The 27266-nt window shown below is 42.6% G+C and overlaps 1 protein-coding gene across 1 annotated transcript in view; it reads left to right on the top strand.

The window, feature by feature from the left end:
• The window catches only part of GRM7 (glutamate metabotropic receptor 7), a 1767328-nt gene that overhangs the window by 1001795 nt on the left and 738267 nt on the right, over window positions 1–27266 (top strand). Inside the window, exon 6 of the mRNA XM_085624503.1 lies at window positions 4281–4481. Within this exon, the coding sequence (XP_085480629.1) occupies window positions 4281–4481 (201 nt within the window). The remainder of the gene's footprint in view (window positions 1–4280; window positions 4482–27266) is intronic.

Here is a 27266-nt window from a genome sequence, read left to right as displayed (position 1 = left end):
TGCAAAAGCAGGCATTAGAATGGCGCAACGAGGAGAAATACTTTTTATTTCTCCTAGTTTTTGCTTTTTCTATGTGTGCTGCAGAAAGAGCAACAGCCCATTAATGGTTGTTTATGTGCAGGAAGGGTCCCCTTCCTGAACATAAACAATCATTAAATAATGACGATTTGCTACTTTTATGTGTGCTACTGAATGCCGAACACATAGAAGTAACAAATCGCCATTATTGATTGTTTATGTGCAGAAAGGGAAACCTTCCTGCACATAAACAATCATTCCCTGCATCGTAGGCAATCTTGCACTATGGTGAAAGGGTGTCTTTGTTGGCGCTCTACAGCTATTTCTAGCGGCAGCGCTAGGGAAAACAAAGGGGTGTGGCGTACTGTTGTAATTACGGGGCATCCCTGCGTGTTGCAAATGGCAGAGCATGGCACAGCAAAATTTGCTGCAGCGCCACGCTTCGCCATTTTGTTGTAAATATGCCCCTTAGTTTTTATCTGGATGATCCTTTTTAGGTTTGGAGAATTTTGATGTAAGATTTATGTTGTGGACTCGTCTGTAAACATAACATTTTTAGAAACTGACTTTATTGTAATAAAATTTGAAACAATGTACTGAAAGAAGTTGTGACTCCACACATCCTTAGTTTGAGGTAAGGTTAGAAAGAAAAAGTTTAGAGAAAAGACAGCTTGATTTTATTCAGCTGATAGTGATTGAGAGAATGAGGACAGTGATGTGAAGATAGTCTAAAGAAGTTCTCTTGAGCGAAGGAATCAAGTAATGTTTGACAATGAGAATTTCAAGATTCTTTTTAAAAGTTCAGAGAGGGTTTAACGCAGCTCTGGGGGTCCGAGTTTCTTTCTGAAGGTGGGTGTATCCATCCATGGAGCATTATTACAGCAGAAGCAGAGAGTGCCTTCAAAGATGGAGAATTTCAAGATCAGGTAGCTGAGGGCCTTGGTGTGGTGGGTTCTAGTCATCAGACTGATACATTCCAGAGAGACCCAGCATCTATGGGAAGACATTGGAGGGGGATCAAGATACAGATACAGTATATCTGCTCAAATGTGTGGCTGCCACGGTCCACGCTGGTGGCACAACCACTTGAAGAGGGGGGAAGAAGTGCTTTGTTAAAGAAAAACATGATTGAGGACCTAAAGTTACACCAAATATAAGATACTTAGCAAAGTCTTTGCATACCGTCTGTTGCCTTGCCTCTCTATCCTGGTTCCCAAAGACCAAGCTGACTTTTTTTCCGGGTGTAACATGTCTCTAAATATATGTAATTGGTGTCATGTCATGGAAGCTTCCCCTTCAGATTGGCCTGATGCTGTATGCATATCTTTTGATGTTGAGCAGGCGTTCGATACTCTGAGTTGAGAATACGATGCATGCAGTGCCAGCGAGAGTTGGATTGGGTCACCAGGTTTGGGCCTGTATCATATTATTCTTCACTGGACCAATGGCACCGGTAAAGACAGGTTGCCACATTTCAGACAGCTGCACTCTTACCAGGGACATGAGACAGGGATGCCCTTTATCCTCACTGCTGTTTGCGCTGTCAGTGGAACTGCTGGCAGCAAAACTTTGAGTAATGAGAAGTACATGAGGCATACCTATTAAGCAAGAATTGCATTTATTGTCCTGTTCACAGATGATATGTTCCTATATCTTCAGTCAGCTCATATTGATTGAACCCCCATATCTGCCACTTTCAACACTTTCACCTTGCTCTCTGGCCTGCGCATTAACCCTTAAATATCCTTTGCGCTACACTTCAAGCATGGCATGCCTGCACCTCGGCTCTCATTCAGGGCAGATCATATTCAATGGATTCCCCATGCCCCAAATGTATCTGTTTCAGACAGACTTACTGGAGAGCAATCTGGATGGCGCTATCTATTCACTTAATTCGAATATAGCATGCCGGTCCTCCCTACCATTATCTGTTATGGGACATAAAGCCATCTCAAAGAAGATGATGCTCTCCCACCTGTTCTATTATTTCGTAAATCTTTCACTCCTGATCCAGACATGTATCTTTCAGGAGTTGGACGTAATGCTTTGCGGCCTTATCTGGAGTTAGGGTGGACGTCGGATTGTGCTGACTCAACTAAAGTTCACTCCAGTCCTGACAAAGGAATAGGGGCCCCCAATTTCTGTAGCTATTACTATACAGCACAGCTTTAATGGCCCACCTACTGGCTAGCTGGACACAATCTGATCAAATCATGTGTGCTGCACGGTATTCTCTTTCTACTCAGTAGAAGTTCTTAGCACTATACTCTTTTGCTCAACACGATGGTAACCTGACCTCGTAATAGCATAAATTACACAAGACCAAGCCCTTCCTTATGCAATGGCAATCCCATTGCCTGGTGTCCATATCTTTAGAGGGATCCTATCCAGACGAGAGCTCGGTCCATGGGACGAGGCGACAATACATTCTGTGGGTGATTTATTAGAAGAGGTCTCCTTGACTTGATTTCAATCTCATGTGGAACAGTCAGGGTTATAAAGGCGTTTCTTCCTCACATAAGGTAGAATCACTCATGCCATTCAGGCAGAATGGCACACAGCACTGTTGGAACCTGCCACACAAGCCTGCAAACGCTCCAATCAGCCACAGTAGGAAGTTGATTGCTTGGTTCTATAGGGCCCTCATGGATGTCGCAAGTATTGCCCTACAAACCCTAAGGGCTACCTACGAGCCTTATTTGCAACTCGTTTTCAGTGATCAGGACTGGCATTCTTTTGTATTATACCTCTCCAAGATCACACACAATGTCAGATTTAAACTCATTCAGTTAAATATATTTCATCGAGCCTTTCCAACACCCCTGAAATTTCACCACTTCTTTCACACTGTTTTCCCCAACTGCCTCAGTTGCCCAGGTGCCACACCACACTTGCAAACTTGACCCACATGCTATGGGGCTGCAGAGCACTACAACCCTTCTGATGCCCTCACTGAGGACACAGGCTGTGCACTCCCTGGCGCCCTTGCATCTACGCAGTTGCTCTTTTACCCCTGCCCCAAGCAGGCAAATCTGACCACCTGTTTTCTGGATCTAGCACTCCTACTAGCCAAAAGAGAAATTACCAAATGCTGGAAGTACTCTACTCGCCCGTTAATGCCTTCCTGGCATGCAGAACTTCAGAAGTAGTCAATCAACTGGAGCACCCACTATGTAGGGAGGAAAAATGGGACATCCAACTTATCCAAATAGCAGGTCAATGGGATGAGCTGTTATTGCAACCAAAAGAATGTTAAAAAACATAGGCTCCTCTGCCCCCCTCAATCTCTCTCGCTCTTCTCGTATCCTAAGTTTTGCTCCACCTCCTCCATTTGGACACGCTAAGATCCTACCTCATCACTAACTCCTAATTAGTGTTGGATGTGGTTCCGGGAACACATCCTTCCATTATCATTGTGGTTTGTGCTTGCACTCCTTTCCCCTTCAAATATTTTTTATGGGTGGTTTAATATTTTATATCTCTCTTCGACTACTGTTGTCTCCATTTTTTGTGGTATTACCAGTACATTCTACGAAATTACCGTCTCATGGCGACTACATATATGAAGTTTTATGTAATTTTTCCAGGTTTCCTATGTATCCAGATTGTAATGTAACCTGGTAAAAAAATGCAAAAAAATGGTTTTGAAAACAAATCAGAGACCTAAATCTTTCTTAGGAGCCACCTGCCAGAGCCAGGAGTGAAGACTCATAAAGCTGCCTAGTCCGGATTCCACCTCTTGACTCTTTCTTCCACTTCCTTCTGCTTTCTGACTATATGTTCTTTTTAATCCTCGCTTTCTCTCTTTCTCTCTTTTCCAATGGTAGTTTTCATCCTACTTCCCTCCTTTTTTTCCCACCTACCCTCCCCTGGCTCTGGTTCAAAGTCTGGTGATACAAAATAAATCCTGATCCTAAACGTGTGTTAAAGGTCATCACCCGCAAGCACTTGCACAAATTAAGCATGGAGGGCATCACTGATCATATACAGACCTTTACGGAGGGAATTTCTACAATTAAACAATTTCAAAGCAAGAGCTTCTACAGTAGACTGAAATCTCAATGTAAAGTGTTTCAGGAATTTATTTTGTATTGTTTTCAGATTTTGTTGCCTACAATGGTAAAACAAATGCATTTCTTTCTAGTTATGTCAATCCTTCAGTTTTAATAGTACTGAATGACCCACAGAATACATATTTGATGAACCAAATGAATCTCACACTGGCCTCTCCTCTTTTCTCCGGCTTTTGTTCCCATGTGCAGGGCAGGAGCGCATTGGCAAGGACTCGCACTATGAGCAGGAGGGAAGGGTGCAGTTTGTGATCGATGCCGTCTATGCGATGGCCCATGCCCTCCATAATATGAACAAGGACCTCTGCCCCGAGTACCCAGGAGTTTGTCCAGAGATGGAGCACGCGGGTGGAAAGAAGCTGCTCAGATACATCCGCAATGTTAACTTTAATGGTAAGTCCTAAGTAACCTGAATCCCAGGTGTATAGGCCAAAATCAACCAGGTTGACACCATGTATTTTTAGTGCGATTGTATATTTCTACAAATCAGTTTCTGAGAGAACTGAAGTAGGAGTGGCTGAAAAGCACAAGAAAATGTGAATTATTGCCTGCTAATTCCTTGCACATATTCACTCATGCACTAAATCACCTTTCACATATTACCAATGAGCAATTTTGATTCAGACAGTCTCTCTGATTTCACTAAGAGAATATCCGTTTTTTTCACAAGGACCTATACAAATAACGACAATTACAATGTTGTCAACGTTGTATACATAGGTAGATTTACTTTTCTTAACTCCACCTCTATGTATACATTGACAAGGTATGTAGATATGGAGTTAAGAGTGGTACGTCTATACTCTCCTATGCATACTATATATGGTAGTCAACAGTTTGTAGTCAGTGTTTTTGTAGGTCGAGATGTGTGACTCCTATAATCTGATTTACAACTGATTTTGCCAAGTGCACTAATGATGCTTTATGGAAGAGAAAATTACTTATTTAAATACTCCTAATTTCTATCTGATCCAAAAGCGTGAAATGCATATGCTATAATGTTCCTCCTATCCGCAGTGCCGTGTGCACTGTTTTGCACTTAATTTAGACCAACCAGTGTCCCAAGGGAATTGGTCAGGGAAAACTGGACAGCGACGAAGGAAATCGACTGCAGACTACATTCATACATTTGTAGGAATCCATAAACAATTTGAAGTGCATTTCTCCACACTTTCCTGCGGTTTCATTTACAACTTAAAGGGCCATCCTTAAATATTGACAGTGGTGTGGGATAGCGCATTTACTGCCTCCAATCACATATTGGAAGAGTGAATGGTTGTGTATTGGCGATTAGTACAGGGATCATGATTTACAACTGTGCTTGTGAACATGGGCTGGTTTCCAAGGCAGTCAATTCTGCTTAATATCCCTCGAAATACTTTGTTCACTTCATAATTGCAGAGTTAATTTCAGCCTAAGATAATGAAGAAAATTATCCAATTAAAATACACCTCTGCACAATTTGTCTAATGACGGGAAAGCATAAAAAAGATGAGATTTCGCGATTTGCTTCACAAAAAATATATATATATATATCTGTGACCTTCTTACATTAAGGCAAGGGAATAGCAGAAGCCATGCGGTGCAGCGGGGCCTCGACTCTTCAGGGGACCCTCAAACCTACATGGGGCCCCTGCTTAGCCCAAGGTGAATGGATATTTGTGAGATATGGAAGACTATGGGGCCCCTCATCAAATTGTGCAGGGGGCCCACATAATGTTTTGTTACGCCACTGCATTAGGTCAATAAATGTGTCCACCAGAGCTGTGAAATATTATACATTCTAATGCATGGATGCTCAGAGGCTATGACAGATCATCTGCATAAGCAATTTCATGAATTCACCTGTGGGTTGAGGCACCACACCAACTATTATTTCACTTTTTGAGTTTACCATGTGATATAGGGTCTGTATGTAGTCTCAAAACCAGATATTTGTGTGCCTCAGACATGAATGTAATCTGTTTCCAAGCACTTCCATCTTTTGACAAAGAAAATAGTCTTTCAGCAATCAGTGGGGTGATGTGAATAAGCCATGATTAGCATATGTGTCTTCTAGATGCAAAGTTAATAAATTACTTGGAGGATGCACTGGTGGTGGGATGTGATGGCAAAGTATACCATATGTGGCTCATGTTGTATAGAGGATGAGAATGACCTTTTTACTTTACTTTTGAGTGCTTTAGTACAATGGCACACTGTAGAGAGTTGCATTTCAGCAATTGATCTTATGTCATAAGGTATCTGTTTATATCTATAAAGTCGTATGTATTTCAATGGTGAAGCAATAAGAATGTATTACCTCATTGCATTCTCTGTTCTGGAACTCTGGTTGTGGATGATTCATTCTTTGCCTTCCTTCAACTAGAGATGTTGTGGGTCTCTGCAACTGAAAATAAACCTACTTGAACTTTTGATGCTTTCCTGCATTCTTATATCTACTTTCACATTGAGACGCACACTACAGATATTGGCGAAGATTTCGGATTGTACAGAGGACCCACCGACCAACTATTTCCGTTTTCTACATTTTTTCATTTTTTTTTTTTCATTGGATATTTACTTTGTGCGTCATGAGCACCTTATTGCACCTTCTATATTTACTGAACACTCTCTCTGTGGATCGTTTATAAGAGAGATTGCAACAAGGCTGCCTGTCCTTCATCTAGCGATCGTGCTGAATTCATTCTGGTTTTGCAAAGGTACTTTTGTCTTTAAAGGGTTGTGGTGTTATGTGGTTATTTGGTGTCTGACACCCTAAAGCGAACGTATGTGTTAGGTTGATTACTTAGAGCTTCTGCATCAGGCTTGCCTGCTCCCACCGCGCGCCCCTCCCTATCTGCGCGCGGTGCTCACCAGCTGGAATGTTGACAGCTGGACGTTCTAGGGTTACAGTTGACAGTTGGTTGGGTGGCCATATGTGAGTTACGCATCCAGCCTCCGGTTGAGTGTGTCGTCCTTTGATGAAATAAACTTATGAAAAGATAATAATCGTAAGCCTCATCTTTACAATTTGGCGACGAGTACGGGATGGACGACGCACAGACGGACCCATAAGGTGATGAATTGAACTGAATTGAAGGAAATTGATTTAAAAGGAATATATTAAACACAAGAAGTAACGGAAGTGGAAGATGCGTAGCGGAAATATGAAAAGAAAAGTGAGACTTAATTGAATATAAACTTACGAAGGACTAAGAAAGTACCTGAAACGTAAAGGAATTTTACAAACGCGAGTAAGGACTTTGTGCAAAGTGAAAATTTTATGAAGTGAATGCCGATATGGTATGTTCATTAAAGCCAGTATTTATGAGCAAGTAACTGAGCAAAGAACAACCGTTCAGGCAGAGCAGGAAAGGAACTCGCAACCTGGTGAGAAGTAAAGTAATACAAACCTGTGTGGAGCTACGGGGAATCGGAAGGTATACTATAAGGCTCTCCCTGGTTACGCAGTCAAATTAATTCCTCTGAGGTCCTTCAAGCGCAGAGTATATTGATATAAAACTTTACGGAAGATGAGTAAAAGTTTAATGAAGACACGGAATTTTGAAAAGAAATAACGTGAGTAAGAGTACTTGAGTAGAGTACTTAAGGTTACGCTAAGAGGGCTAGCACAACGTGAATGATATAAGAATGAGAACATTGGAATGAGGTTTGCGCATCGGAAAATATATGAGGGAGCTGGAAAAAAAAATAAAGGCATTTTTTGCGCAAAAAGTGAAGCAGAATTCAATAAGACAACTGGAACGGAGGAAAAAAAAAAAAAAAGTGAATAACGAGTGAGGTAAGACTTAGAAAATTTAACTGCTGTACTCACTCAAAGCTGTGCTGCGTTCCGAATCACAGTGGAACCAATTTTGGAAATCAGAGTGGACGGTGAAAATCGCCTCAGAAGCGGGCGTTCAACATAGAACGTTGGCGTTACAGGCGTGTGCATGGGGACTAGACAGGAAGTGAGTTAGCAGTCTAGCTCTAGCGCATAGTCACGCACAGGAAGTCTGCGTGCCGCCATTTTAATGAGGAAGTAAATGGAAAAAACAACGCGAATTCTTATAAGTTCAATTGGAGCTGCGAACAACAAGAAATACAACCAGCGCGATCCATGCGCATGAAGCAGACATCGGAAGGTGATTCTTTCGAATCGGCAGGTGAGAATAATTTGGAAAAAATATAGAGAAATTAAGAGAGAGAGTAAAGAGATATCAGAAATAAGAGACATTAATAGAATTAAGCATGGCAACAGGCAACATGTATAACCTACAGCCACCAGAAGCATTTTTGAAGGGAAAAGATGTACCAAGTGTAAAATGGGAAAATTGGAAAGAATACTTTTGCAATTATATTTCGACATTTGATAAGGAGGATGAGCCTCTCAAACAGGAAGAAAAGAAAAAAAGTTTGTTACATTGTTTGGGGGCAGGAGGTTTGACAGTGTATAATAATATAACTAAGAAAGTAAGAGCAGGAGGTGAGAGAAAAGTATATGATGAGGCAATAGAGGACTTAGATGCATACTACAAACCCACAGTATGTGTGGCAGTACACAGGTATAAGTTCTACAGAAGGAAACAAGGAAAAGAGGAGTGCATCGACGATTACGTGTCGGCATTAAAGAACTTGGCACTTTCGTGCAAGTTTGAAAATATGCATGACGATTTAATTAGAGACCAGATTGTGATGTGTGCCGCAAATTCAAACATACAAGATGCTTTATGGGCCAAAGGGGAAAAACCCTTACAACAGGTCATTGAAATTGTAAAGAAAGCGGAGTTGACAGGTAGATGCGCAAAGGAAGTCATCAAAGAGGGAAAAAGTAAAACTGAGGATGCAAATGTAGTGGCAAAAATAAGTGGGTATAAAAAAAGTACCGGGTATAGAAAGAAGGACACAACAAAATTCAAAGAGAATGCTAGATCATACGAGCAATTGAAGTGTTACAGGTGTGGCAGCAGTAAGCATTTGGCCAATGACTGGGAATGCCCAGCGAGGAACAACAGGTGCACCCAATGTGGGATCATTGGCCATTTTCAGAAGGCATGCAAGAGGAAGATGAAAGAAAAGGTACAATATATAGAGGATGAGGAAGAAGAAGAATTAGAGAATGACTCATCTGACGATTCAGAGTATAACTTATGTGTAATGTGTGTAACTGAGACAACGGATAATGAGAATGATGAGAAGAGGAGGAAAAATAAACCTATGTGTGTGGTGGAAATGGAAGGAGTGCTTATTGATATAGCAGCTGATTCGGGTTCACCATGCACCATTGTCAACCGTGTAGTTTGGAAGGAGAAATTTTGGAGTAAGGTAGGAAGACAATTGGAAAAACCTGACATTTCACTAAAAACATTCACAGGAGAACCGATAGAACTAGTGGGTTACAAAAGAATAAAATTTGCATTTAAGGGAAGAAAAACTTACGGCAAGATGTACGTTGCTGTCAAAGGTCCATCTGTACTTGGTTGGAAGGACCAGGGAAAACTTGGTATAACTCTAAACCCAAACAGATTGGAACAGGTCCAGGTTACACAAAATGATGTAGAGGAAGATGAACTATGGGTGGCGAACATCAAAGAAGAGTTCACGGGCATCAAAGAAGTAGTGAGGAACAAAGAGAACGGAAGTGATGAAAGCTTAAAAGAAATGAGGGAGCGTATTGTGGAAGAATGGTCCAAAAAGATATCTCTTAGAGGTGAGTTGCGGACCTTCGGAGAAATGTGGAGTGAACTTACCATAGGAAAAAAACTGGTTTTAAGACAAGGGAAGTGTATACCTACAACCACTATAAGAGAGAATCTTATTGAACTATGCTGTGAGGGACATTTGGACATAAATAAAACAAAACGAAGGAGGCCTTGGTACGAGATAATAATCGTAAGAAGAATGAGAAACTGCATGCAATATGAGAAATCTGACAAATCACTAATAAGCAGGAGACTTCCTCTCCTACCCCTAAAGTGTCCGGACTTGGCATGGAAGAGGGTGGGCATTGGCTTCCGAGCACAAAAAACTAATGGAGAAAACAAGGGATATAGAGAAGATGGTGAGAATATCGAAACCACTGGGAGTATGAGAAAACAAAGAGACATATCTGAACATGAAAAGGAGAAAATGGATGTGGTCCGCAGGGGACATGACAAACTGGACTGGATACAACTTGAATCACCGGATTCGGAGGAAGAAGGTGGTTACGTGAAACAACAACATCGGAGTCAAAACGGAGGGAGAAGTTTGAGACAAAAGGTTATCGAAACCATAGGAGTCAACACCGAACTGAGTACTAGCGAATCTGAAGCATCCATTGGTAATGGTATTGACACAGGATTTTAGTTGGAACTGTAGGCTCTTTAGCCTGGCGGAGAAAAGTGTAAGTCCGTGACCAGTGCCACTAGTGGTACCTTGGAGGCTAGTTATAGTCAAGACTTAAACCAAGAACTGGGGCCGGATAAAGACATTTTGGAACAGACTGCCATCACTAATAGTTTTGGGCGCAGCGGGGTTAAACCTAGCTAGTACAGGGATTTTAATTGCGAACAGTTTTAATGCATCCCACCTTTTGTTTGTGTTTACCTCTTCCTCAGTTCTTATCTTCCTAAGAGAAGGAGATGTGTTAGGTTGATTACTTAGAGCTTCTGCATCAGGCTTGCCTGCTCCCACCGCGCGCCCCTCCCTATCTGCGCGCGGTGCTCACCAGCTGGAATGTTGACAGCTGGACGTTCTAGGGTTACAGTTGACAGTTGGTTGGGTGGCCATATGTGAGTTACGCATCCAGCCTCCGGTTGAGTGTGTCGTCCTTTGATGAAATAAACTTATGAAAAGATAATAATCGTAAGCCTCATCTTTACAGTATGTTATTTAAAAAAACGAGCATTTTGTTTCTACCTTCTACTGCTGCATTTTTCGGTTGCTCCTCTGTTTTTCTTTGAACGTTTCTCGCATTCCACTGCGCACGACCCCAACTCTTCGGTGTTCTCTGGGTGGTGTTGGAATCCATGTCATCTGTGTTCTGCGGATTCCTGTGTCGACTATGTTCTTCACAGGACATTCCACACTCTGCTGTTTCAAGTCAGCTGTGATCTTCAAACGACGTTCTATACTCTGCTTCCCCAACTCAGCTTCATTCATCGGAGGACGTTCTACACTCCTACGCATAGCACGCCTCCTGTTCATCGCGTCATTCACGTACTTGGCTGCCATTTTTAACTCTTTCTTTGCTTCCGTGACTGCCACACGTTTCATCAAGTATTTTCCGGTGCTGGTTTTCCACATTTAACACACAAAGGTTACCTGATGCTGTTCTTTCTTCAGGCTGCTTCTGCTCCTCATTTACCCTGGTGACAATTTTAATTTTCAGGTTATTCCCTTTTGTTTTACCAGTTTAGGTATAAGTTCACTTGTCATTATTTTCGTCTTGCACGTTCATTATATAATAATATGTCTTCTTCTTCAAATAATGTTATGCAACGACCACCTTTCTTACAAAATCCTGGTAAACCTCTCACTCCTTGGCACAAGTGGTATAGGATTTTTGATAGTTACATGGAGGCTATTGATGCTACCAAATATTCTGCTTCTAGAAAAAGAGCGCTTTTATTTAATCATTTAGGTAGCGCAGGTCAAGATGTATCTGCCTGTTGTTCCATCCCCGCCTCGTGATGAAACATGGAATGTATTTTCCGAAGCCTTAGCACGATTAGGCAAACATTATGTCGATGAACCTTCTGTAATGGTTGAACGACATATGTTCTTTAAACGCAAACAGATGCAAGAAGAATCTATTGAGGAATATTTAGCAGTCTTACATGTTTTGGCATCTAAGTGTTAATTTGGTACTAATTTAGATATTTCCTTACGTGACCAACTAGTTTTCAATTGCTATAATAAAAAAATACAAGAGTGTATATTAACATGTAAGAATCCTTCTCTTGAGAAAGTGATGGATATTGCCCGTAGTATTGAACGTTCTGTAGTATCGTCGAAAGTTTTAACTCAAGATTCTGATAGTAAATCTACGGAGAGTCCTAAAATTATGCATGTTAATTCTACTGGTAATGCTGATGATGTTAATTTAAACATTGTTTCTACCAAACCTAAAGTACATATAAATGTGGAGAGAAAAGGTTCTTGTTACAGATGTGGATCTAAGTATCATATGGGCAACAATGTGAATTGTCCTGCACAAGGTAAGAGATGTAACACTTGTAAGAAAATCAGACATTTTTACACTGTGTGTAGATCAAGTAAACAAAAGGGCAAAGTTAATTTTTTTCAGCAATACGCTGTCCACTATTGAAATTAATACTTTATGCAATGAAACCAAAAAATGCAAAGGGCCTTTGTGTAATGTATCAATAGGACCAATTGACATCAATGTAAAGGCTGACTCTGGCTCTCCTATCACGATATTAGATGAAAACACCTTTAAAAAAATTTGGTCAAAGGTTCTGCTCAAGCCTACGGATGTCAATGCTAAAGTGTTTGGGGAATATGATAATATTATGTCTGGTTATTTTTCGGATTTTATCGAATTTAAAGGTAGAGAGATTTATACCAACATTTATGTTGCCCTTAATAGTCATGATATTCTGGGGTGTCAAGACCAAGCTAATTTAGGCATCAGTTTGAGACCTGGTCATACTGAACCTGTGGTGTTAGGAGACTTACCCATTTTATCTGTTGAAAAAGAACCTGCAAGTATTCTCCATACTTGCACTGATTCCAAGTCGTGTAATTTATTCACAAAATATTCTGGTGTATTTAATGACAAGGTAGGCTTGGTCAAAGGTTTCCAACATACCATTAGACTTAAAAAGGATGCCATTCCAGTGGTTCAGAAATGCAGACCCGTTCCTTTATTTGCCAGGGATGACTTAAAAAAAATGTCGGATGATATGTTCTTACAAAACATTATTACACCTGTAAAATCGTCAGAGTGGGTTTCTGCTGCTGTTGTCGCACATAAGAATTCAGGTGATATTCGTCTATGTGTGGAGTTGGGAGTGCTTAATCGTAATATAGTGGTAGACTGCCATCCCCTACCCAGGATTCAAGAAATGCTTGCCAATCTTGGAGGTAGCAAGTATTTTACCGCTATTGATCTACGCTCAGCGTATCATCAGATTCCTCTCTCCAAAGATTCTCAGCCTCTCACCACATTTGTTACTCCCTTTGGAGTCTACATGTATAAGCGGATGCCTTTTGGTTTAGCATCCACTGCCAGCGTTTTCCAAAGGTTAATGGACCAATTGTTTACATATGTCCATGGGATCCAAGCATTTCTGGACGATATTTTAATACACACGGCTACATTAGAATCACATTATACACTCCTCGAAAAGTTCTACAGACACTGGAAACTGTTGGCATGACTGTGAATAAAAATTAGTGCAAGTTCATTACTCAAGATGTTGACTATCTAGGCAACAATATTTCTGTCAAAGGTACAAAACCTAAGTTGTCACTACTTAATGCTATCAAGGATGCACCTAAACCGCAGGTCAAAGATTCATTAAGGGCATTCTGATGTCTTAGCGAATAATATGCTCGCTTTGTTCAAAGTTATGCCATTATAGTGCAACCACTCAGAGATTTATTAAAATAGAATACAAAGTACATTTGGACTGATGAAACACAACAGTCATTTGATTCTGGAATCACCGGCTATTAGAGCTTTTACGCATGGTCAGATGAGCATTGTAACTGTGGATGCAAGTTCTAAAGGTTTAGGTGCTGTGTTAAGTCAAATGATTGGTGGTCAAGAGAATACAGTGGCTTTCGTATTTAGAACATTAAGTAGTGTTGAAGTTAATTATAGCACTATCGAGATGGAAGCTTTAGCGTGTTCATGGGCTATTGAGAAATTTAAGATGTATATTTGGGGCTCTAGATTCCAACTTTTTACTGACCACAAACCGCTAATGTACTTGCTTGGTGACGGTTGTTCAAACAAAGCTTCATCTAGACTTATCAGACTTCTGGCGAGGTTACAGGAATTCAACTTTGACATCAAATATATCCCTGGTGGTAAGAACGTCTGGGCAGACTGTTTGTCACGTATGCCTCTGGAGTGTAGTGGAGTGGATGATCCTTTTAAGGATAATGAATGTGATGTAGTTTTCACTCTGAGTGATTTGATGCGAGATTATAAACTGTCAGAAAATGAATGGTTTGAATGTTGTGGAAAAGATCTTTGTCTTGAAAGTGTGAAGACATTTTTAGTCCATGGCTGGCCATGTGACAGAAGCATGTCTATTCAAGACAGATGTTTTTCATAAGTTACTTCGGAATTATCCATTGTGAATGATATTTTGGTTGGAGAGGACAAATTTGTACCACCTGAGGGTTTGAGAAGTAAAATTATTTCCCTTGCCCATGAGGGACATTTTAGAACATTTCTAGCACTGTTCGCAAGATTATAGAAACATACTGGTGGCCTGGAATTGATAGTCAAAATAAGTCTTTTGTGGTCAAATGTCCTGAGTGTTTATGTTCCGATAAGCATTGGCGTACATCCACTACTCCATTATGCCCAGTTGAATGGCCTAAAGGTCCCTGGAAGAAGTTAGGATTGGATTTTTCAGGTCCCTTTTATCCTGCTTGGTAGTGATAGTAGATTTCTGATTGTAGGTATTGATTACTTCTCCAAGTGGCTGTACTTTTCTTTTGTTAGGCACTCATTTTACTTCTAATGAATTTGAAAATTTTCTGGGAGAAGTCTCCGTTAGACACATTGTGGTACCTTTATATAGTCCGGCTTCTAATGGACTTGTTGAAAGAGCAAACAAGTTGTTGAAAGAAGGAGTACAAACAGCCATAGCTAATAATTTAGATGTGTTCAAATATGTGAGCCAAAAAGTCTGGAGTTATAATACAACTCCTCATTCTACCACTGATGTTTCCCCTTATTTATTATTGAGAGGTAGGAAACCCATTTCTCTACTGAATCCCTCTTGGTTGACAGATAAAGTTGATCATGCACATTCTATTGATTTGCATAAAGTAAGAGAACAAGTGAAACTAAAGCAAGCATTGTACAAGGAGAACTATGATAAAAGAAAACATGTTAAAGTAACTTCTTTGTCTCCAGGTGACTGGGTTCTTATAAAAAAACCTATTAAGGTTGACAAAGGACAATCCAGGTTTACTGAACCAGTTAAAATCGTTAAAGTTTCTAAAATGGCCGTTTTATTACAAGATCGTGGATGGTGGAATCGAAATGCTATAGTAAAACTAACTAATGAACAAGCCAAGATAATCTATAACCGAGTTTAACTCAATCGGATACTGATTGGTTTGATCTCGGTGATCTCACTCTTGTTCGCAACTCTGGTGAGAACACGGCTTGTTCTTCTCGTTTTTTAGGGGACAGAGGTGATGGCAGTGTTACTTCTAGTCCTGGTAATATGGATGAAAATGCTAATACTAAAACCATTTGTGGATCTGGTGATAGCAGACAATTGAGGAGTAGTACTCGTATCAAACTAGCTCCTTTTCGTTCAAATGATTTTGTGTATTATTAATTGTTTTGTTTTATTTTGTTTTTATTTTGTTTTTCATTATTATAGAAAGGGGGGGTGTAGAGAGTTGCATTTCAGCTATTGATCTTATGTTATAAAGTATCTGTTTATATCTCTAAAGTTGAATGTATTTCAGTGTTGAAGCAATAAGAATGTATTACCTCATTGCATTCTCTGTTCTGGAACTCTGGTTGTGGATGATTCATTCTTTGCCTTCCTTCAACTGGAGATGTCGTGGGTCTCTGCAACTGAAAATAAACCTACTTGAACTTTTGATGCTTTCCTGCATTCTCATTTCTACTTTTACATTGAGACGCACACTACAAACACATTAGCCTTAGTTTACTTGCAGAATAAGGGAATATATGAAGCAGAGGAGCAACAACATGAACACCTGTACAGAGTCTGCCTGTCTGAATAGATTTACTTTCAAAACCTTTAAAGCAGTTTCAGAAAACCTCCTTGAGGTAAGGATAAGTAGATAAGAGGTCCTAAAGGTGTGCACCTTTAGAGTGAAGTGAACCTCATTAGTAAGGTTATTGCACTGAAACGTGCGTGGTGCAATGAGACGCAAAACTCCCATCAATTTATACACCATAATAAAAGCCTGGTGCAGCACAACATTATGCAGCTTCTCACTCAATCCTCAGCTAATCTAGCAGTTGTCTGGGTGGTATAAGAGCTATCTTTTGGACAAGTTCTCTGGTAGACTGCTATGTATGGCCTTGAGGGACGGATCAAAGGAGTTGAAAATGAAATCTCTGTTTAAATGGTAAAGACAATTTGTTCTTTATTATACATTATTTAAAATCATCCCAATTAAACCAGCAACATTAAAAGAACTGAGGCTGGAGTTGACAAGAAGAGATTCAAAAAATGATGTTAATCTCAGCCGCGGTTCCATGGAAATATGACAGTGTCTCACCAAAAGATAATTACTTTTTTGGAAGTATTAATAGAAATTGTTAATACTTTTGATAATTAGGCAATAGAAAATAAAGCATTAATTCTTCAAGCATTGTGAGTCAAACAGAATCTGCAATCAGTAGAGTATATTGATAATATTTGTTTCACACTTCTCCAAAACTTGGGGGCATATTATCAAGACACGGCGTTAAAATTATCGCCGCTTTTCGGCAGAAAACTGCCACTAAAGCGGCGATAATAGGCTTGATAATATGCCCTTGAGAATTCCCATAAAAGCCCATGTCCTGGTGTCAACATGGGCTTCTATTGGAATTCTCTGCGGCATATTATCAAGCTCATTATCGCCGCTTTAGCTGCAGTTTTCTGCCGCTTAAGCGGCGATAATTTTAACGCTGTGCTTGAAAATATTCCCCCTAGTTAATTGACAAGACACATGCAGATTCTCTCCCTTAACATAGTATTCCCATCATGTTTTTGTTTTAAGGCAAGCTACGGTGACCGCGGCAAATGGACTAAGTCAGTTTGCTGACAACATGCATCCTTCGTTTATGGTGGAACGATCATCCTTGTAGGAATCGGTTCCCAAAAACTCACTGAAGCGGTTATCCTGCCAATCTTGGCCCACTCTCTCCAAATACCCACAACCCTGTGACTTCCATTCCGAAGTTCCACCCCAGATCTGACCTACATTTTACCCCTCATCGTGACCGTCAGTCCTTTACTCCATACAGGGAACCTGGCTGGGTCTCCCTGTAAGTACTTTTTCCTTTTTTTTCACGGTTGGCACCTCTACCTCACCCTTCCTTCCACGAGTACTGTGCGGTCGACAACCCAGATGTTCCAACTATCATAGGTCCTGATGAGACCCCACATCCTAAAAAGGGTCGAAACGCCGGCAACATTTTGTGAAAACGAACCATTATCACAGCACTTGTTATTGTATAAAGTGGCTGTATAATTTGAGGAAATAACACTTTTGGTCGTTTTCATTGTAAAAAATACGTGAAACCTTGTAAATATTGCCACACTTTGTCACTCAATTATTAGGTTCATGCTACACTTGGGACACTTTTTCACAAATGCTTTTCTTTTGTATAGTAATGTTGATATACATTGTGTAAATAATATAAACGTACATGTGTAAACTCTTAGTGTGTCTAGTCCCTCTTTCTATGACATCATTACAACCCCTTTTTATTGCATTTGCGCATAGTATTATCATACATAATTACATGTTTCCCACAGGAACCACTGTTTCCTTGTTTATTTTACTCAGTACAGCACAGCAAAGTGGCTTGGTGTGTTACGCTGCATTAAAGAATGATAAATCTGTCCATAAGTTCTCTGAATGACCTGTGCATTTGGAGCATGGTGTTGCTGTGCTAAAAAAAAACTATAAATGAGAGAATGTCATAATCCAAGGTGAAATGGTATTTAAAGATCTAAGGGCCAAGAAAAAAGTCAGCATCCCAAAACATTAATTCCCAGTGTAAATTCCCATAGGAAATTCTGAAAAGTGATACAGACAAAATGGCTGAATGAAATCACAATGTGGGGCATATTTACTAAAAAGTGATGGAGCGTGGCGTTAGCCTTCTTGGCACTCCGCAACTTCTGAAACACAGGGCTGCACTGTATTTACAACAATACGGTGCAGCCCTACCTTTCCCCCTACGCTGGCACTAAATTTAGCTTCTAGCGAAATTGGAGGCAACCATTAGTCCTTATCTCATTTTAATACCTAACTATAACGCCATTGTAACCTTTGCTTTTTTCTGTATATATGTGTTTATGTATACATTATATATATATATATACGCACACACATACACACACACACATATATATACACACATATATATATGTATATGTACACATATATATATATATATATATATATATTCATAGAAAATATACATATATACATAGATATATACTGTGACAGAACAAAGCAAAGGTTAAAGTGGCATTATTGTTAGGTGTTAAAATGAGATAAGAACTAATGTGGTACCCTGAACCCCTTGGTCTGCAGTCCACTGCACTACTCATGCAGGAGGTTTTGACAACTCCTGCGGGACTTCTGGTGGGACCATGATAGCACCTGTGTTGCCCTGTGCAACTCTTGTAGGAGCCAGCATTGATCCTTCTGCTCCCTTGGGCACCCCAATGGACTGAACAAACAATTAAGAATGTGGGGTGGAGGTCTGTGGATGGGTACAGGGTCTGACCACAGGCCAACCACATGCCAAGCACGGCCAGAGGCTGTGCGTTGTGGAGGGTTCACTAATAAGATTTTACTTTACATTAACAATACAGATATTCACTGAATAAACCCAAAGGTTGAGGTGGTGTTATAGTTAGGTATGATAATAGGAAGTTAATGCACATTTAAAACAAAACAGAAATTAATTGATAAAGCCTAAGGATAAAGTCATGTAATAGTTAGGTATGGTAATATTATTTAACTTTGAGTTAAAAATACCCTAAAAAATCACTGAAAACAGCAAAGGTTAAAGTGACGTTATAGTGTGGTGAAAGTGTCCGTCATAATGTCATGGTACAGGGCAGAGGTTATGCATAAGAGTATCTTGGTTCATCTATGGGAGCTTGTGTGTGAATGGTAATTTATGATTTTCATGATTCTGCAGCATTTAATACTTTATTTCATATCTGAAATGCTGTACTGGTTTATAGAGTAATTTGTACAGCAGGAGGTTCGATGATGTTTGCAGTGACGTCATCAGTGTTCTCATTGAACATGTCACGAGTGAGGTGGCATGCAAGGTCATAAGCAAGGCAATAGGGCAGGCACAAGTCATAGTTTAGCTCAGTAAACTATTACTGGTGAATTTCAGTGTTTTTTTTGCATTTGAAACGTGATGTTATGACTGACATTTATGTGTATATGAACACCTTCCTGCAGAAAAACAGTCACAAGAGGTGTTTTCCTCTTTCTTTGTGTGCTTTCTGCAGCACACATAGAAAAAGGAAAAACAAGGCGAAATAAAGGAATTTCTCCTCGTTGCGCCTCCTTATACCTCCCCTGGGGAGGTGTGTAAATCTGACGCATTCCCAGGTTTACAATCCTTGTAAATCTTTTAATGCGTCAGGTTCAGTGGATTTTGCATAGGAACACTCACAGCAACACCAATGCAACACTCAGAGTAATGCATGAAAGGGGGCCATATTTACAACGCCATTTAGAGCCACTACACTACCCTTGCTATCCCAGATCTCTGGGTCACCAAGTCAGTAAATGGCACCGAAATTAAACATGTCTCCAAAAGCTGTGTACTTTATGTTGTTCTCACTGCTACACTACTTATCTTTACCCTTCTCCATTAGCAGAAAATAGGTGTTCCTGAGCTGTGGAGAAAGGGGTCACCTCTGTGATGTCATCAGTCGGCAAAGGGCAGGGTATTCTATTTACAGTACCCATCACCCCAGACATTTTGGTGGATTTGCATGCATGCTGGTGGTGTTTTGCAAGCATAATCTTTCGCCATGTCCTGGAGCGGGACTTGTCGTCTGATTGGCCAGAACATCTCGAGATTTCTTGGCATTCATGTCAATCAAATCCCTTGAAATCTTGTACCATGTGACAAAAACACGGAACAACCTTCCCACGCGTATTGTTATTGAGCGTGGTCTGGAGAGGAGTAAGGGCCTGTCTTCCCCTAATTACCCATACTCCCTTAAACATAGTGTAAGAAAATGATTCCGAGAACACCCTTGCGCCTATGTGCAGTGGAACACCGCGCTTTAAAATCAGAAGTGCCGGCGCGCCTTTCAGCGGAGGCGAGCACTTTGTAATCTTTGCCACATGTCATTTCATTATTTTTCCGCAGTATTTGGTAAGCCGCGGAGAGACGTTTCCACCTGTTTAATCCTTGCAGGATTCAGTTATGTGTCAGTGGGTTGTTAATAATTGAGCATTGTCTTTGTGCAGTGCGGCTTCGTTACCTGTCACGGCCGCGTGCTTGTGCCTGACAGCTGCTTTTAAACACAGCTTGTTGTCGATGATCCCATTCCGCTGCTCGCTTCAGTGTGAGATGCAAACAACCCACATTCTTTCCACAAATGCGCGCCTCGCCTCTTCTGTCAGATAATGCCGCAGTCCCTGGCGCCCCCTCTCTGTCTCAGAGCTGCCAACTGCACCCCTCCCGGGATTACTGGCTGGGGAATTAAAAATCCCCCTCTTCCTTGCCGTAATTGTCTCCATGTGTACCTGGTAAATTAAGTGTACGGGACAGTATGCAAAACAAAGGTCACATTGGCAAAAAGAGACAGAAAACTCTGGGCTAAACTCCAACAAGATCCCGAGCGGCTCAACTTTTTTTAAGGCTCGCCTACAGTAAAACCGCAACAAAAAATGCTGCCTTTTTATCTAGTCTGTCCTAGATTCCAGACTATAGGGAAAGACTCGCACATGCAGATCACATGCTTCCTGTATACTGAGCGGGTGCACCCAGTGGAGGCTACTGGTAACACAATATGATGCGCCGTGATGTCGCACATCTCACCATTTTTATTTATTTATTTATTTATTTATTTATTTATTTTCTCATTTATTTTCTCATTTCATATTGCACATCTCACCATAAACTCGGCAGCAGCTCGCCAGCTGCCCATGGCGGCCTGACGCTGATCTCTTGACAACGGATTCATTCCTCCCTTTGAACTGCTCCAAACAATGGCATCCATATCCGGACCTACACAGAGGATCGCGACTCCGACCCTGTTACTCTCCTAATCCAGTATTCTACTGGTGGACATTTGGACAATCCCAATTTATCTGGCTGCACCAAGATGCCTCCTCTCGCTGCGCCTCATCCGTGGTTCCTTTACTCACGCCGGAACCTTGTCCACCTAGGCAAGTCCTATGCTTCCTCATGCTGCGCCGCACCAGTGATCTCTATCACTCGCGCCGGCACCTTGACTCATCACGGGACCTACCTGTCTACCCCCACTATTTGTGCCTCGTGACCTACAGCACCTCAAAAGTGGCAACCCGGTCCTGAAGATGATCCTAAATCAATAGGATTGAAACGCCATCGACTGATTGATCAGCGCAACTCACGGCGCACTTTCTACTTTGGTTCATAAAAATATTAAACCGTGCTCAACTACTGTAAATAACCATTTTTGTTGAACCATTGATCCTTGTATACATTTTTCATCACTTTGTCACCTGGCGCCTCGCGCTGTTTGTTTCACTTGTCACGTGCGACGTCATGTTTTATGTCATGAGCACGACGTGCACCAAGTCGTTTTGGGTTGCCTTTGCAATTTATGCTCACAGTGCTAATACAACTGTTCTGTATAAACTGCGATTTCAAATATATGATCCCATGAGCACCTTTGAACAAATCACCAGGAGTCTCCATTTTTCCTTTCTGTATTGTTGTGTACATACATGTGTTTTTGCCTTTCTCATTGAATCCGGTTGAGACATTGTTGCTTATTTTCGTTTACTCATGCTGTTTCCAGCATGAGCACAAAATGAACAATTGATGGACAGAATGCAGAACAATGTCATACATTCACCCCAGTACAGAGATCTGGGCCTAAATCCATTGTTGTTTTGCTCCCCATGCCATTCCAGTTTGAACCCAGCCATATGCAAATCAGTCTTTACCCTGCGCCCAATGGGAACAGTCCAGCTGGAACTGCCAGGCCAGATCCTCCCTGGACTGGAAACAAGCATCCTAGGGCCGGTTTCTGAGTTTCACCCCTCGTCAGCCAGGATAGCTTGACTCCAGTGGTATGGAGAGCACGGAACCCACGTCTGGGCATACCGTCCCACTCGGGGTAACAAATGCAAAAAGAACAATTGATGGACAGAATGCAGAACAATGTCATACATTCGCCCCAGTACAGAGATCTGGGCCTAAATCCTTTGTTTTATTGCTCCCCATTCCATTCCAGTTTTAACCCAACCGTATGCAAATCAGTCTTGACCCTGCGCCCAATGAGAACAGTCCAGCCCGAACTGCCAGTCCAGGTCCTCCCTGGACTGGAAACAAGCATCCTAGGACCGGTTTCTGGGTTTCAGCCCTCATCAGCCAGGATAGTTTGAGTCCAGTGGCATGGAGAGCACGGGACCCACGTCTGGGCATACCCGTCCCACTCGGGGTGACAAAAGCAAAAAGAACAATTAAAGGACAGAATGCAAAACAATGTCATACATTCACCTCAGTACAGAGATCTGGGCCTAAATTCATCATTGGCAGGGTATGCCCAGACGTGGTCCCATTCCCTATTTGCGACTGGATTCAAGCTAGTCTGGCTGATGAGGGGTGTTTCCCTGAAACCGGTCCCAGGATGGTTGTTTCCGGTCCAGAGAAGACCTGTCTTGGAAGTTCGATCTGGACTGTTCCCATGAGGCACAGGTTCAAGGCTGATTTGCATATGGCCAAGTCTGAACTGGGGTGGTGAAGTGAGTTAAAGAACGATGATGGATTCAACCCAGATCTGTGAGTGGGGGTGAGTGTCTGAAAACTTTCAGCACTCCGCCCTTCATCTCTTTGTGTTTGCTTTATTTCCAGCATGAGAGCAGCTCCAGGATTGGTTGGAGCAGGCTAACCCAGCGCTCATTTTGAGGTTGGGGACCTGTGCCCACAATTCCCAGGCTGTTTCTCGGCCCTTGGATTGCTGGGTCCACAGTGCACATGTCGGATAGGACGGCTGGAGACAGCTGGCCAATCTGACATGCGCATTGGCAGCAGTGGGACATAGGAGCAGCAGTGCAAGCTTCAACCAGAATGTAGGTTCAGTATGGGAGCAGCAGTGCAAGTTTCCACCGGAACATATGTTCAGCATGGGAGCAGTAGTACAAGCTTCAACCAGAACGGAGGTTCAGCATGGGACCAGGGAGCAGCAGTGGAAACTTCAATCAGAGAGTAGATTCACTATGGGAGCAGCAGTGCAAGCTTTAACCAGAATGTAGCTTCAGTTTGGGACATGGGAGCAGCAGTGAAAGCTTCAATCAGAATGTAGGTTCAGTATGGGACATGGGAGCAGCAGTGCAAGCTTCAACCAGAATGTAAGTTCAGTATGTGAGCGGCAGTAAAAGTTTCAACCGGACTGGAGGTTCCGTATGGCAAATGGGAGCAGCAGTGCAAGCTTCAGTCAGTGAGTAGATTCAGTATGGGAGCAGCAGTGCAAGCTTTAACCAGAATGCAGCTGCAGTATCAGAGCAGAAGTGCAAGCTTTAACCAGAATGTAGCTTCAGTTTGGGACATGGGAGCAGTAGTGAAAGCTTCAACCAGAATGTAAGTTCAGTATTAGAGCAGAAGTGCAAGTTCCAACCGGAACATAGGTTCAGCATGGGAGCAGCATTTAAGCTACAATCAGAGAGTAGATTCAGTATGGGAGCAGCAGTGCAAGCTTCAACGGGATTATAGGTTCAGCGTGAGAGCTGCAGTGCAATCTTCAACCAGAATGGATGTTCAGCATGGTACATAGGAGCAGCAGTGCAAGCTTCAATCAGAGTGTAGATTCAGTATGGAGGCAGCAGTGCAAGCTTTAACCAGAATGTAGCTGCAGTATGGGAGCAGCAGTGCAAGTTTTAACCAGAATGTAGCTTCAGTATGGGTCAAGGGAGCAGCAGTGCAAGCTTCAACCAGAACGTAGGTTCAGTATGGGAGCAGCTCTGTTCCAGCTTCAACCCGAACGTAGGTTCAGTATGGGACATGGGAGTAGCAGTGTAAGCTTCAACCAGAACGAAGGAGCAGCAGTAGAAGCTTCCATGAGAACAGAGGTTCAGCATGGGAGCAGCAGTGCAAGCTTCAATGAGAACGTAGGTTCCCCATGGCAGCAGCAGTGCAAGCTTCATTCAGAATGTATGTTCAACATGGGAGCAGATTGTCAAGCTTCAATCAGGATGTAGGGTAAGAATGGGAGCAGCAGTGAAAGCTTCAATCAGAACGTAGTTTTAACATAGGAGCTGCATGTCAAGCGTCAATGAAAATGTAGGATCAGCATGGGAAGAGCATTAGATGCGTCAGTCACCTCATATATTGTTTTAGCTTGGAAAGCAATGGTGTACATGTCAATACCATAGTGTATCATGCAAGCTTAAATGCTACATTTTCATGATTTATCATGGAAAGCAGCAGTGTAAGGTTCAATCTCACAGTGTATAGGCTTAGCATGGGAAGCAGCAGTGCAGGCTTCAGTCTGACCGTGTAAAGGTTTAGCATGGGACTAAGCAGTGTAAGCTTCAATCTCACAGCGTATAGGCTTAGCCTGGGAAGCAGCAGTGCAGGCTTCAGTCTTACAGTGTAGAGGCTTAGCATGGAAAGCAGCAGTGCAGGCTTCGGTCCCACAGTGTATAGACTTAGCATGGGAAGCAGCGGTGCAGGCTTTGGTCCCACAGTGGATAGGCTTAGCATGGGAAGCAGCAGTGCAGGCTTCAGTCTCACAGTGTATAGGCTTAGCATGGGAAGCAGCAGTGCAGGCTTCAATCTCGCAGTAAATAGGCTTAGCATGGGAAGCAGCAGTGCAGGCTTCGGTCTCACAGTGTATAGACTTAGCATGGGAGGCAGCAGTGCAGGCTTCAATCTCATTGTGTATAGGATTAGCATGGGAAGCAGCAGTGCAGGCCTCAGTCCCACAGTGTATAGGCTTAGCATGAGAAGGAGCAGCCCAGACTACAATTTCACAGTGTATAGGCTTAGCATTGGAAGCAGCAGTGCAGGCTTCAATCTCACAGTGTATAGGCTTAGCATGAGAAGGAGCAGCCCAGACTACAATTTCACAGTGTATAGGCTTAGCATTGAAAGCAGCAGCGCAGGCTTCAATATCACAGTTTATAGGCTTAGCATTGGAAGCAGCAGTGCAGGCTTCGGTCTCACAGTGTATAGGCTTAGCATGGGAAGCAGCAGTGCAGGCTTCGGTCTCACAGTGTATAGGCTTAGCATGGGAAGCAGCAGTGCAGGCTTCGGTCCCACAGTGTATAGGCTTAGCATGGGAAGCAGCAGTGCAGGCTTCGGTCCCACAGTGTATAGGCTTAGCATGGGAAGCAGCAGCCCAGGCTTCAATCTCACAGTGTATAGGCTTAGCATGAGAAGGAGCAGTGCAGGCTTCGGTCTCACAGTGTATAGGCTTAGCATGGGAAGCAGCAGCCCAGGCTTCGGTCCCACAGTGTATAGGCATAGCATGGGAAGCAGCAGTGCAGGCTTCAGTCTCACAGTGTATAGGCTTAGCATGAGAAGCAGCAGTGCAGGCTTCGGTCTCACAGTGTATAGGCTTAGCATGGGAAGCAGCAGCCCAGGCTTCGGTCCCACAGTGTATAGGCTTAGCATGGGAAGCAGCAGTGCAGGCTTCAGTCTCACAGTGTATAGGCTTAGCATAGGAAGCAGCAGCCCAGGCTACAATCTCACAGTGTATAGGCTTAGCATGGGAAGCAGCAGTGCAGGCTTCAATCTCACAGTGTATAGGCTTAGCATGGGAAGCAGCAGTGCAGGCTTCGGTCTCACAGTGTATAGGCTTAGCATGGGAAGCAGCAGTGCAGGCTTCGGTCCCACAGTGTATAGGCTTAGCATGGGAATCAGCAGCCCTGGCTTCAGTCTCACAGTGTATAGGCTTAGCATGGGAAGCAGCAGTGCAGACTTCAATCTCACAGTGTATAGACTTAGCATGGGAAGCAGCAGTGCAGGCTTCAGTCTCACAGTGTATAGGCTTAGCATGGGAAGCAGTAGCGCAGGCTTCAATCTCACAGTGTATAGGCTTAGCATGGGAAGCAGCAGTGCAGGCTTTGGTCTCACAGTGTATAGGCTTAGCATGGGAACAACAGTGCAGGCTTCAATCTCACAGTGTATAGGCTTAGCATGGGAAGCAGCAGTGCAGGCTTCGGTCCCACAGTGTATAGGCTTAGCATGGGAAGCAGCAGTGCAGGCTTCGGTCCCACAGTGTATAGGCTTAGCATGGGAAGCAGCAGTGCAGGCTTCGGTCCCACAGTGTATAGGCTTAACATGGGAAGCAGCAGCACAGGCTTCAATATCACAGTGTATAGGCTTAGCATGGGAAGCAGCAGTGCAGGCTTCAATCTCACAGTGTATAGGCTTAGCATGGGAAGCAGCAGTGCAGGCTCCGGTCCCACAGTGTATAGGCTTAGCATGGGAAGCAGCAGTGCAGGCTTCGGTCCCACAGTGTATAGGCTTAACATGGGAAGCAGCAGTGCAGGCTTCGGTCCCACAGTGTATAGGCTTAGCATGGGAAGCAGCAGCCCAGGCAACAATCTCACAGTGTATAGGCTTAGCATGGGAAGCAGCAGTGCAGGCTTCGGTCCCACAGTGTATAGGCTTAGCATGGGAAGCAGCAGCCCAGGCTTCAATATCACAGTGTAGAGGCTTAGCATGGGAAGCAGCAGTGCAGGCTTCAATCTCACAGTGTATAGGCTTAGCATGGGAAGCAGCAGTGCAGGCTTCGGTCCCACAGTGTATAGGCTTAGCATGGGAAGCAGCAGTGCAGGCTTCGGTCCCACAGTGTATAGGCTTAGCATGGGAAGCAGCAGTGCAGGCTTCAATCTCACAGTGTATAGGCTTAGCATGGGAAGCAGCAGTGCAGGCTTCAATCTCACAGTGTATAGGCTTAACATGGGAAGCAGCAGTGCAGGCTTCGGTCTCACAGTGTATAGGCTTAACATGGGAAGCAGCAGTGCAGGCTTCGGTCTCACAGTGTATAGGCTTAACATGGGAAGCAGCAGTGCAGGCTACAATCTCACAGTGTA

This window comes from Triturus cristatus, chromosome 9 (assembly GCF_964204655.1).
Source record: "Triturus cristatus chromosome 9, aTriCri1.1, whole genome shotgun sequence".
NCBI classification, from domain to species: Eukaryota; Metazoa; Chordata; class Amphibia; order Caudata; family Salamandridae; genus Triturus; species Triturus cristatus.
The sequence above is the reverse complement of the archived record's forward strand: the minus strand, read 5'-3'. Positions and strand labels throughout refer to the sequence as shown.